General features: G+C 47.0%; 2 protein-coding genes across 2 annotated transcripts; both read left to right on the forward strand.

Annotated features, from left to right (window-relative positions):
* The first annotated feature begins 462 nt into the window (after positions 1 to 462).
* On the forward strand, positions 463 to 3,307 carry GGS22DRAFT_160388 (Thioesterase/thiol ester dehydrase-isomerase). The gene is made up of 4 exons (XM_047960920.1): positions 463 to 1,027; positions 1,279 to 1,365; positions 2,067 to 2,882; positions 2,978 to 3,307. The coding sequence occupies exons 1-4, from the start codon at positions 923 to 925 to the stop codon at positions 3,047 to 3,049; spliced, it is 1,080 nt and encodes a 359-aa protein (XP_047820090.1). The 5' UTR covers positions 463 to 922; the 3' UTR covers positions 3,050 to 3,307.
* A 6,916-nt stretch (positions 3,308 to 10,223) lies between these two features.
* GGS22DRAFT_126568 (uncharacterized protein) lies at positions 10,224 to 12,081 on the forward strand. Its single transcript, XM_047958355.1, has 3 exons — positions 10,224 to 10,948; positions 11,004 to 11,101; positions 11,154 to 12,081. Exons 1-3 carry the CDS (start codon positions 10,703 to 10,705, stop codon positions 11,902 to 11,904), a joined length of 1,095 nt encoding a protein of 364 aa, XP_047820091.1. The 5' UTR covers positions 10,224 to 10,702; the 3' UTR covers positions 11,905 to 12,081.

Here is a 12,081-nt window from a genome sequence, read left to right on the forward strand (position 1 = left end):
TGAATTGTTCTCGGTGCATACGTGGGTTGTCGTCGTCGAGTCTATTGAACAATCCTTGTGTTCGATTCGAGGATATGGATGATACCTAACCCACCTTAAGGTACAGTACTTGTAATAATCACATGTAAAGACAGGTATGGTAGAGATGAATGGGCATGATGAAAGTATTGAAACACAAATTAGATACGTAGTCTCTTATATTCAATGCCTACTAGGTAATTATAGTTACCCATATTATATCTGATCCTTCGTCGGGTACTCGTACGAAAAGAGGCTCATTATCTCGTAGTTACTAGGTAGGTATGCACTAAGGCACTAAGGTTAGCCCCTGAAAGCATTTGATCGGCCGGCATTTGCGAACTTGGCATCAAGCATCGGCTGCGGCTGCGGTTCCACTCAAAGCACTTTACTTATCTGGGACCGAGCCTCGGTAAAAATTCAAAACATCGATTTCTCATATCCGCAACATTGGATTGTCTAACCAATTAAACCTGATCGCCTTTCAATACCGACGGCAACTGGCTTTTTGGGCTTTTTAGGCATTTGGTAAGAGCGAGCTGAACTTATTACCGAAGAAGAAGATAAGACTGAGACTATGCCGTAGGGGTTTTGGATCAGCAATTCGGAGGAAGAGGTTTCTTTGTTTCCATCTTACTTACGCTGTTTGTACTTTACGGTACCCACGTCGGACGATCCGCGCGCGATATCTTTTTTAGCTGTTCGCGTGGATATCACAAGCTTCTTTTTGTGCTCCCAACTTCAAGAGTCCACCCGCGTCAGGGATTCAAATTGGCGAATCCCGTTGCCGGAAACTAGGACATTCGGAGGATAGAGATACAAAGAGAAGACCGGAAACCAACAGCGAGAGAATCGGAACGACACAGAAAGAGAGAGAGAGTGTGTGTGTGTGTACACAGACAGGATGGGCGAACATAGACCTACGTTGGTCAGACCGCCTCCGGTCGACGTATCCAAGGCTCCAATCGAGAACGCGCTGGAGCTGACGGACTTGAGCATCATCGGACCTGTAAGATTTTCTACTGTCCCACCCCATTGACCTCTGTTACGCTCTGCATAATGCGTACTGCAGCCCCCGATCCTCCCGTCATACAGATGGGATACTCCTGGTTGCTAGCAATCAGCCCTATCTATCCATGTACATACATCACATACATCTAGTGAGATGGGATATGACATGCGACACCATATTGGCCTTGTCAATGGACAAAGTGCAGATGCATCAGTAACACCGCTGACTCTTGCGCTTTTTGCGACCAGGACATCTTCACCAACACGCGCGAGCTGTGGCATCCGCCGGGTGCGAGGGGGATCTACGGAGGCGCTGTGATCGCGCAGACACTGGCGGTATGTGGCTTTCTTAAAAATGTCATTTCTTGATTCTACTTGGTTCTCCCTACTCTGCTTAGCTGCTTGGTACCAAGTTTCTTGCTTTTTTGTCCTCCACGTTTATGATTTCTTTTGTCCCCTTGCTTTTTACTCGGCTACCTACCTACCTCTGTTTCAGATCCCTGGCTACGACGGTTACATTCTTCATCTGCATATCTACTTATCCACAATGTTTGTCCGTTCCCTTTTAGTTAATTTAGGGCGAGATGAGATGGCTGTTAGTGCGTACATCTATTTCTCCCCGAGCGGAGATTCGAACGGAGGATCGGCTTGGACCGATGATCCCATTCGGCTTCGGATCGGCCTCTAGTGCTCAGACTCGGGGCGTAGCTTGCGCTTCTTACTCACTCACTCACTCACTCTGCCCTACGTCCTCTACACACACCAATCTTGTCACGCTCCCCTGATTTCCTTTCCCCGTACCCTCCACAGCCTTACTTCTCTTACAAGTCAGTCTTACGCACATATGCATGGACGGGAAAAGACGGGAAGTTCTATGCGTGGCCGAATGTGCACAAATTCATGCACCCCCATTCTCCATCCCGATACATGGATACCTACCTCCTTAGGATATCACACTTGTTACTTGTTACCTGTTACCCACCTAAGCAAGCACGATGTAAGACAACCATGATAAGCTGACCTCCGCGGAACTATAGGCGGCCCAACGCACCGTCCCGGCCGACTTCGTAGTGCACTCGTACCACTGCTTCTTCGTGCTCGCAGGCGACTCCAGCATCCCGATCGTGTATTACGTCGAGCGGGTGCGCGAAGGCCGCTCCTTCTGCACGCGCACGGTGCAGGCCCGCCAGCGCGGCCATGCTATCTTCACCGTGACATGCAGCTTCATGCGCGAGCGGAGTGGCGGGTCCGTCACCGTCCGGCACTCTACCCCCATGCCTGCCGAGGCGCTGGCGAACCCGCCCCCGGATGATTACGAGGACCCGGCGTTTCTAACCCGGGATGGCAGTGCGAGACAGGATGATCCGTTTCAGAGTTTGCGGTGTAAGCCTACGGATCATGATAGGAGGGAGAGCGATAAGAGGGTTTGGCAGTGGGTTAGGGCGCGCGGTGAGATTAGTAAGGAGGGTGGGAACCGCGCGCATCTTAGTGCGTTGGCGTATATTTCTGATTCTTTTTTCATCGGCACGATTCCCCGGATTCATAAACTCTGGCGGTACGCTACGAAGCCGGACGAGTTGGATGATTTGGACCCCGACTCGAGAGAGTATCTAGAGAAACTTAATGAGTGGGAGGGAGGCTATGGGCCGTTGGAAGAGTATAAGGGCCGTCCGAGGCTTGGGATGATGGTTTCCCTTGATCATTCGATTTTCTTTCATAATCCGGGCAGTGTGAGGGCTGATGAGTGGATGTTTACGGAGATGGAGAGTCCGTGGGCGGGGGATGGACGGGGGGTTGTTATGCAGAGGGTTTGGAGTCGCGATGGGGTGCTGTTGGCTACCGCTTTTCAGGAGGTGAGTTTTCCCCTTTTCTTTTTTTCTGGGCCTGGTCGCTGGGGGTTGGGGAGTGTGATGAGATGAGATGTTGAGTTGGGCTAACCGTGCGCTAGGGCGTTGTACGATTAAAGGATGAGGGCAAGGAGAAGGGGAAGAAAGAGGATAAGGCCAAGGCGAAGCTGTGATGAGCTTAGCTAGGTACCTGAGGTTAAGCCTCTATTCTGTGGGATACGTGTGAGACTACATACTTAGACTTGAGGGTACAGGTGTTATTGCTAGAGATAGAATCCCGGTTATGGTTTCATTGCTTATTTACCTACCTAGATATTTGATATGTTGAGAACAGGGCGGAGCGCACGCGAGTGTTTTTAGAAGGCTTTATTTAGATTGTATTGTAGGTATCTATTAGACACTTTACCTTATAGAGGAAACGATAATATCGCTAGTTGGGTTGTTTTCCAAATTGAGGCTTACGTCGACATGGTTCTTCTACTCAGCCTGACCGATGGCTTTAACAACCAGGCTACCTGGCTAGGAGGTATGTATGTCGCAAAACCATACCAATTTGGCCGTCGGGATAAAAGACAGCCAGAGCTAGTGCCCTCCGCCTCGGAGGGGGATCAGGTTTCCGGGATGACGCCCCGCGGAGGACGCACGAATCAGGCGCGCGGAGATCGGTCATCATGCAGGTCTGCCGCGTGTGGGATTACTCATCGTGGTACGGCGCGTGGTAAGCTGCGATTGGATCTGCGTACGGGGGACTACATAATTAGGTATTTCTAAGCAGCGGTGCTTTCCTGCCGAGTTGGGTCGGATGTGGGATGAGGGGATTAGTGATTATGGTTTTTGGGAGGCTTTTTGAGATTTCATGTATATGTGAGGTTGGGTAGGCGCTGGCGTATGTAAGGAGTCTTAGGGAGGCCTAGACTGGGTATAGAGATGTGGATATAACGCAGTGCGGTTAAGCTACTTTGAATGGATTGCTTAAACGCGTCGTCCGAGCTAAATAAATCCCGCGGGATAATGTTTAGGTAAGAAGACGGTCCGTCCACTATTCCCACGGGTTAGTAAGAACTGTCTTTTGTGATGCTATTCGGCTGGGTAAGGTAAGATTCCGATTGGCTGTTCGTGTCTCGCCAGCAGCTTGCGCTGTGACTATGTACGCATAGTAGATTAAGGGGAAAGGGGTCGTCCACATGTTAGATTGTTACCACGCTGTTACTAAAAAGGGGCTACGCGAAGAGGTCTCAGACTTAACCTCGGTAATCACGAAGCCACTTAGATGCCTTGGAATGATCTTATCAACGACTGAGATAAACCACACTATCAGCCGAAAAGGGGAAGCGATAGCAAAATATTTTTGAAGGACAACGAAGGTGGATATGGTTTCATATGTTGACTTAAATTGTCTACGTGTCTCTGACCGACTGATAGACCGTATCTGAGGAGTGCGATGGTACGATACGAGCATTGAAAGATACAGGAACAGGCCAGCAAGACACCTTAAATCACGTCGAAAATATAGCTCTAAGGAGTATGTGCAGGGGTTTTCTCCTATTTATGCCGGAGCATGATGAGGCGGAAATTAACGAACCTGACGATACAATCCCTCATTCCGTGTCTAGCTCCGGCGAGCGCCGGTTAACATCACCCATCATCTACGAGACAGAGCCGAGGGTATGACGGCGGTTAAATGGAAGCAGAGTTTGCCAGCGATCACGGAGGGATCCGTGGCCCGGGCGACGATTCGGCAATGACTCGGAGTGGATGGTTGGGCTAAAGACTCTCTCCTGCCGGGATGGCTCGAACCATAACGGGGCCGGCAGAAGGAGAAATCTCGGTGATGTAATGAGTAAATCACGCATTCCCACAATATCGGACGAAGTAGATGAGGCTCCACGAACCCATCGAGCCTATCGAGTCTATCGAACCTATCGAACCCATCGAACCTGTCAAACATTTTTCTTGTTTTGATTTTTCCCTCTTAGGTAATAGGCGAGAAAAACTTAGCCCTGCGGTCGCCTTACTCATTTTTCAGCTTGTCATATCCTCATATCCCAGCTCCGTCCATTCAGGAGACCGCATTATTTAAGGTTTCGCGACGAGAAGGGCCGATCATTCGAAATAGTATTCACGGTATCACCTATGTAATCGTAAGTATCCTAAGTATTGTCTCAAGTACCTACTCCTTGCTGCATCCACCCGTTACGATCATAACCGGCATCCCCACGTGGCGGGTACGTGATAATCTAAATAGATCGACTTCGTCCTTCCTTAATATTTTCGAATTTGCGTGAATTAAGTAACGTTTGATGAGAAGTGGGATTCTGACTAGCGCCGGTAAGGTCATGAGGATTTTTTCTTTTTTCCGTTTTTCTATTTTTTTTCTTCGGTTTGTTTGAGGACGATGGAAAAAAAGCAAATGTAAAAATTTGGGGATGGCGTAGAAGACGGTGAAGAATAGCTTCATCTATGACGTCGGACCTAACATTGTTTTGGTCAGTCGGGATAGATGAGTTCCCCGAGGAACGCCATGTGTTTTACAAAACTATCCGTGTCCGCTGAGCACCGGCGTAAAGTTGTAAATCGATTAAATCGATAAAATCAAATGTCGATATTAGTTAAAAAGTGCCAAGGACCCAAACATTGACAAGGATGACTAAATGCCAACAATGGGACATCTAGAATGGAATTTTCAATTATGATCCATGCGGCAAGGCGAGACGACCGACTGTCCGATGGAAGTGGAGTGGCCCCATCCTCTTTATGCCTACATAATGCTGCATATGTACCTCTTTAGCTCAAAACTAATCCGCGGATAGTTACCAAGGTACGAAGTAAACATATGGATATAGGATTATGGGTATAGAACGGCTCAGGAACAGTCCGTGAGCAGACAATCTACCTATTAGGCATTGTACAGGTAACGGCTGAAGACGCCATATGACCTTTTAGGGCTGAATATTATGAAATCGTCAAATATTTACCTTTATCATCGCTGTAAACGGGTTTCGGAGAAGGATTCAGCGCGACTTGCGGTGGGATTCAACTGAGAAAGAGACGGATTTCAAATTGTAACTTGGAGTCTTTCTAGGACATAAGTGGCTTGGTCGTGTTGTATTGTACTTGTCTTGTTCATACCGCTAAGCTGTCCCACGTCCCATCGTTGCGGCACATACCTGTATGTTAGACGGTAAGAGATGCTGTTATATGCAGTAACCTAACTGCCTAACACCCATACATGAATTCTACTGATCGTACGGGGTTAACGGCTTAATCCCCGACCCACCGATCGATAGGAGCAGGTAGCTAGACTAATATCTGATTCAAGATGATTCATCTTCAATTCCCGCCATATCTCCACATAGGGCATTGAAGATATTAGGTACTAGTATGTAAGTCTGATATTGCAAATTGGAATGCCCAAGCCCCTAAGTGGTCTCTGACTTCCCGCGGAGGAACATGGCAACATGGATAAAGCTTACGGGGAATCGATGAATGAATGGATGACTGAATACCACGTTGGAAGACCACGCGAAGCCTTGCTATTTCAAGGAGAAACCACACTCGTGACACGGGATAGGCAGGGCTAGACAGGGCTGCAGCGATCCGTTTGGGGGGTCGATCATAGCGCACGGTTATTTTGTCGTTTTATCTATGGGATTTCGTCTGCCGGTCTGACGAATTCCTTTGCTCTTTGGAAGTGAGGGATGAGGGACTTATTCCCTGTCGTCATTGCTTATGATTGTGAAATTTGAGTTAATTTTGGTCCGATGGACTTTTCAGGCCTGGATCAGGTTAGGATACATCTCGACCTAAGCTGTATTTCGAAGGGGTATGATGGTCTAGAAAAGGCCCTCAGACTTTCTTGATGTTTACTCGATCGAATAAAAGTGGCACCGTAGCAGCGTAGCATTATCTCGGCCAAGAAACAGCGTTCGGAGAGCGAAAGTTGATCCGTCAAGACGCGGCCGAGCTCCGATCGACTTTCATAGGCACGCTTGGACCCGCTAAGGCACGAGTTCTCATGATCATTTTTGGAGTTTTAGTTTTTTTAGTTCTTCAGTTTCTTAGTTTCTTTTTTTTGTGCTCTATATAGGAAATTTAGATGCCGGTTCGATTGATAGGTAACTTTAGGTACGGCATGTACTTTTTTCCTGTAGATCTCTCGGCCCCCAAACACCCCTTTCTGTCTAGATGTCCCTTTACCCAAGTTCCCGGGTCCAGGGGGGGAGTACTTTCATAACTTTATGCATTATTAACCTTCTTCCTCATTTTCGGCGTAGACATCATATTTCCGTAGCTTGCCTAATTGCATGCATGTATCTTCTGTATATTTGTCAGAGCTGAAAGAATATGGGCGTATCTATTTTCTTACATGACTCATTTAAATCGGGTTTGTGCTGTAGCATTTTCTTCTCAACCATCCTTCACCACATTCATATTCACATTTTATTTCATGTCCCTCCATACGTAAAATCGGCCTCTGCACAACATAATCGGAGCCGAACCGGCATTTTCCTTTAGTACGGTACCGAAGAGGAAACAAGGATGTGGATCCACTGACGATCATCTTTAGTCCCATATTTATTTCTAGCCAATCAGACTCGACCAGCATTCCCTCTTCTAGAATGAATTAAACTCAATTCACGGGCAAGGTCAAGTGGCACATGCATGTTAGCAGGTTAGCTAGCCACTTACCACAGATGTGCAGACAGCACAGACAAGCGCGGAGTGGCTTGAGGTCTCCACTCCGTTCTTTAATTGAAAAGAATTAACCAAAAACGGAACCCCTCCTCTCATCCACTCCTCCACTCTTCTGCTGCTCCTCCAGTTCTCAAGCATCAAGCATCAAGCTTCTTAATCAGTTTAATCTGCGATTCTAGTTCGTCAGTGGATCTCGGTACTTTTCGAAATGATTACTGTATTATGTGCGACCACAACAATTTGGCAGTGAGATCATTGCTGTTTCATATGCTGAATCCGTTCAACAACTCTTTCACCGCAAGCCTCGATACAGGTTACAATACAGTAAGGACGTAGCATCTCGAAGCTAGCATGGCCTAGCTAAGCGGCTAATTGTACTAATCAAACAACGCTCAACGTCCCGTAAAAAGCAATTGGAAGACGATATGCATAAATAAACACATCAAAATCCTAGAAGGGTTTTTTACTCCGGATCTGCTAAACCTACCGTTTGGGAACACGCTAAAGAGAGGAGCCTCGCAGGTGCAGAGTAGTTGCAGAGGTGCAGCGGTGCAGTCCCACACTGATTCTATCCTAGGTACAAATTCACAGGCTACCACTTATTGCCTGCATCAAATCATCGTTTAAGCGAGCCAAGACTCTTGTCTTGACTTAGCCCAGAAGACAAGAAAATCAAAACTTAAAAGAAATAATGCTCCTCAAAAAATTTAAGGGACAGGTGACAAGCCGAGAGCACGATATCGGATGCAGGTTCATGTCATCATGATGATGGCTTCTTTACCGAGGTTCTGCGAATTAAGGGCTCAGGGCTAGATCAATGACAACTTCGAACTTCTATTAGCGTGTTTTGGCAGAGCCGCAGTAGCATGAGACACATGAAGGAAGCATTATATGGATGAATAGTGACATGCTAGTTGCAGATATCATTAGCGCCACGGGCTAGTACGGGTGAAGTATCTCCCGTTTTTCTGAAGTCACAGCGAATTCATAATACTGGACGACTAGACGGGAATGGACACATGGGAAATTTGAGATGGGAATTTATGGACCCATACACGTCGTCCTCGAATTCGTTTCGGGATCTAAGCCAGCCTGGACTACTTGGATTTTCACGAGGAAATTTTAAAGGGAAAAAAAGAGAAAAAAAAAGGGCACAGCTACCTTAATCAAGAAAAACATTTGTGGGTTTCTTTCGAGATAATAGAATATGGAAGATGTGTTTTTATGCGTTTACTATATTCAGCTCTTGAAAGCCGGAAAGGCTAACAAGTTCAAGATTGTCTTACTCCAGGTTCTTATGTACATGTGTACAATGGTACAGGCTCCCTTACCTGCATAGAAGATTGAATCAGCTTTGGGCTTCACTGACGGAACTCGGAGTTAGCAGAATTAAAGCTCAATATCCATGGACATACCATACCATACATGGACATTACCTATTACATGACAGCACAACAGGAGAGACCTCATTGATGATTGATGAGTGATGAGAGGTCTATATCGTCAATGCCATAGGTACGTACAATACATTAGTGTTGCATCCCACTAAGAAATACCTATGCGTCGTATGCAGCTATGCAAGTTTGTGCAAACATTAATGGGAGGCATGTGGCCCGGCTTTGGACCGGTTGCAGGGATCAAGTCCAGGGTTATGCTGTACATAGTACATTACTACAAGGGATATATTGTGGGCTTGCACAACTTGATTAGCATAACTCCGAATTTGTTTACTAACGTCTAGCCCTGTCCTTCAGTCCTGGTTGTAACTCGAGGCACGGGCTTACTGAGCCACTTCTATGGTCGGTCACTTTTCGCGACTTGCGACTCCGATCGTGATGTAGCCCGATGTATCTTCATGTCACTCTGACCTGGCCTAATCCTTCGCCTAAGTAACTTATCACCTTGTTACTTGGTACCCATTACCCATCCCGATACCCATCCCCTACAACACCTGAGCACGTACATACATCCCATACACCATGGGTCATATTAGTCCATGGACCGTTGTGGAACGGGTATCGCAAGGGCTATCGCCCAAACGGCATTACGAATGCCAGGCACCACCAGAGAATGGTTAGGAATTCGATATGAATATATTATAAGGAGACACACCTCACCTTCAACTTGACTCGTGTTACCTTCCAATATCTCTACCCTCTCGCGCCACGACATTTGTCCCGTTCAACCGATATCTCCTCGAATGGTGAGGTCACAGCTTATAAGGATACTGATACATTAATACAACTTGGCCCTCGGCTCTTTGTCCATCTCAACAAGATCAGCCACACGACATCTATATACTACCTTAAGAAGACTTACGTAGCAAACAAAATCTCGCGGGGAACTCGCTAGACATACCGACAACATCGACACAACGATACAACGACACAAAGACTCGTGGACATCAAAACGGGTTTATCCTCGACCTTGGTGGCTTGGTCGCTTGGTATTAGAAAGATACCTACGAATAGTACAATAACAGGGCGGACAGGGACGACGAATACATCATCCTGACTCAAGGCTTAGCAATTCCTATCTGGGCGTAACATATCTCGTGGGTTACGGGACCCGTCAAAGAACTTACATCTACCAAAATCGACCCAGTCAGCAAGTGGCCAGCCCACCCAGCCCGCACTTTCGGACATAAAGCGCGGCCGATTTAAAGACCATCCCTAAACCATCCCTGGACAACCCTGCTCTTTTAGCTTCCTAGCTTCGACCGCTCAGTTTCCAGAATAAAGTTGCCGGATCTAAACGGGCAAGCATCACATAATCGTCACGCCCTTAAAAAGCTCGGTTCACTTTCCAAGCTGCATTATTAATCCTGGTTGTGAGAGTCACATTTTATCGACCGAATTCCTCAAATATCTTATTTTCCCACTCCCTTTTCCATTGTCTGATACATATACTCTTTTTTTTATTTCTTGGTCTTAGATTCAAGTTTTGGTTTCCACAATTAGGGATCTGTAGCACTCTGACTTAGACGTCTCAGTCTACTTACACACTTACACACTTGCACTTACACTTGCACTTACACCCACACCCACTTATATATATAATCGTGGACCTCAACTTTGCTTTGGTACAACCCAAGTATCTAAGTATTTTCCATATTGGTCGGATCTATCAAAATGGAAAGCGGGATGCCAACGCCTCCCGTTGAGGACAATATGAAGATATCGACGTCGTCGAGGAGGAGTACAGCTTCCAGTACTAAGTCTGTCAAGCCGATACATCGTGGCGGAAAGCGAGCGTCCAATCACCATCCTCACTCGCCCGCTCATGAGCATCCCCCGCCCCTTTCGCCACATGCAATCGACAACAGACATAAGCGAGTCTGGAAGGCATGTGAGAGGTGTAGAATGAAGAAAACAAAGGTTCGTAGCTTACCGTTTTGGACTTCTAGTCAGTCGTCGCTGACGCTGTTCATAGTGTGACGGAGAGTTCCCGTGTAAGAGGTGTAAGGACGATGGTCTAGTATGTACAGCAGGTACACGAAAAAAGACGGAGTATAAGCAACTGCCTAGAGGGTATGCAAATTCGCCCCTAATTGAGTGTAATTAAAGGCTAACTTTGTGCAAGATATGCCGAGGTCCTAGAGAACACACAATTCGCTCTAATTGCTACCGTACACAAGCTATATGCTATGGTCAGAAATGGGCAATCGTGGGACCTGGGAGAGCCAGAACTCAACGATAGGGGTCAACCTGTCATTCACAATATCGCGACGAAACTCGGATGCATACGACCCAATGCTGACGCCGACCTCCCACCACATTCAGTATTTCCTGAAGACGAAGCAGGATTAGCGAAACTGGCAGCCGAATTAGATGTTCAGCAAAGAGAAAGAGAAAGGGAAACACATGTAACAGAGCACCGATCAGAGACAGATTCGAATTGCACGAGAACGGATCGCGCAAGCTCTTCAGAGCTCGATCACTCAGATTTTGAACAAGACTACAGGAAAGTGATATTGGGCAATCAAAATCTGCAGACCATGTCGCCGCAAAGCTTTGCGAGTTACGACTTGGATACGAAATCCATGCCATCAGATCTGGACTCTCGAGGGCTATTCGCCGTTCAATCGCCTTCGGCTCCGGCGTCTTACCCGACGTGGAATATGAGCAGGCCTAGCTCGATGGAACTGTCGCCGCAGTTCATGCAAGGGATGGACATGGACATGGCAGAGATGATGCTCAGCCAAGGGCTTGTGGAATCGGAGTTTGGCACGATCAAGCCTCACATGATACAATGTCCTAATCCAGAAGCTATGTTGGGTATCGGGGACCCGATGATCTATTCCGGATATAATATGGAGTCCTTACGATCATGAAAAAGACCCCGGGCAAAAACTCCGGAGGGGTGTACGGGGGAATATTCACGAATCTAACTAACAGCATTGGGAAATAATAGGAGCAAGGGGAGGTGGTGGTCTGCGATATATTCAACACTTACACTTAATTGCAAGGCGTTTAACCGGTTTTTCGGCTGGATTGGAAACATTGCGTAC

Source organism: Annulohypoxylon maeteangense (assembly GCF_022496945.1).
Source record: "Annulohypoxylon maeteangense strain CBS 123835 unplaced genomic scaffold GGS22scaffold_6, whole genome shotgun sequence".
NCBI lineage: Eukaryota > Fungi > Ascomycota > Sordariomycetes > Xylariales > Hypoxylaceae > Annulohypoxylon > Annulohypoxylon maeteangense.

Bases quoted from the DNA above. Each gene is read 5' to 3' on its own strand.
- GGS22DRAFT_160388 (XM_047960920.1), top strand. From the start codon at position 923: ATGGGCGAACATAGACCTACGTTGGTCAGACCGCCTCCGGTCGACGTA. The intron at 1,366-2,066 runs GTATGTGGCTTT...GCGGAACTATAG, and splicing joins TGATCGCGCAGACACTGGCG to GCGGCCCAACGCACCGTCCC. The intron at 2,883-2,977 runs GTGAGTTTTCCC...ACCGTGCGCTAG, and splicing joins TGGCTACCGCTTTTCAGGAG to GGCGTTGTACGATTAAAGGA.
- GGS22DRAFT_126568 (XM_047958355.1), top strand. From the start codon at position 10,703: ATGGAAAGCGGGATGCCAACGCCTCCCGTTGAGGACAATATGAAGATA. The intron at 10,949-11,003 runs GTTCGTAGCTTA...CGCTGTTCATAG, and splicing joins GTAGAATGAAGAAAACAAAG to TGTGACGGAGAGTTCCCGTG. The intron at 11,102-11,153 runs GTATGCAAATTC...ACTTTGTGCAAG, and splicing joins TATAAGCAACTGCCTAGAGG to ATATGCCGAGGTCCTAGAGA.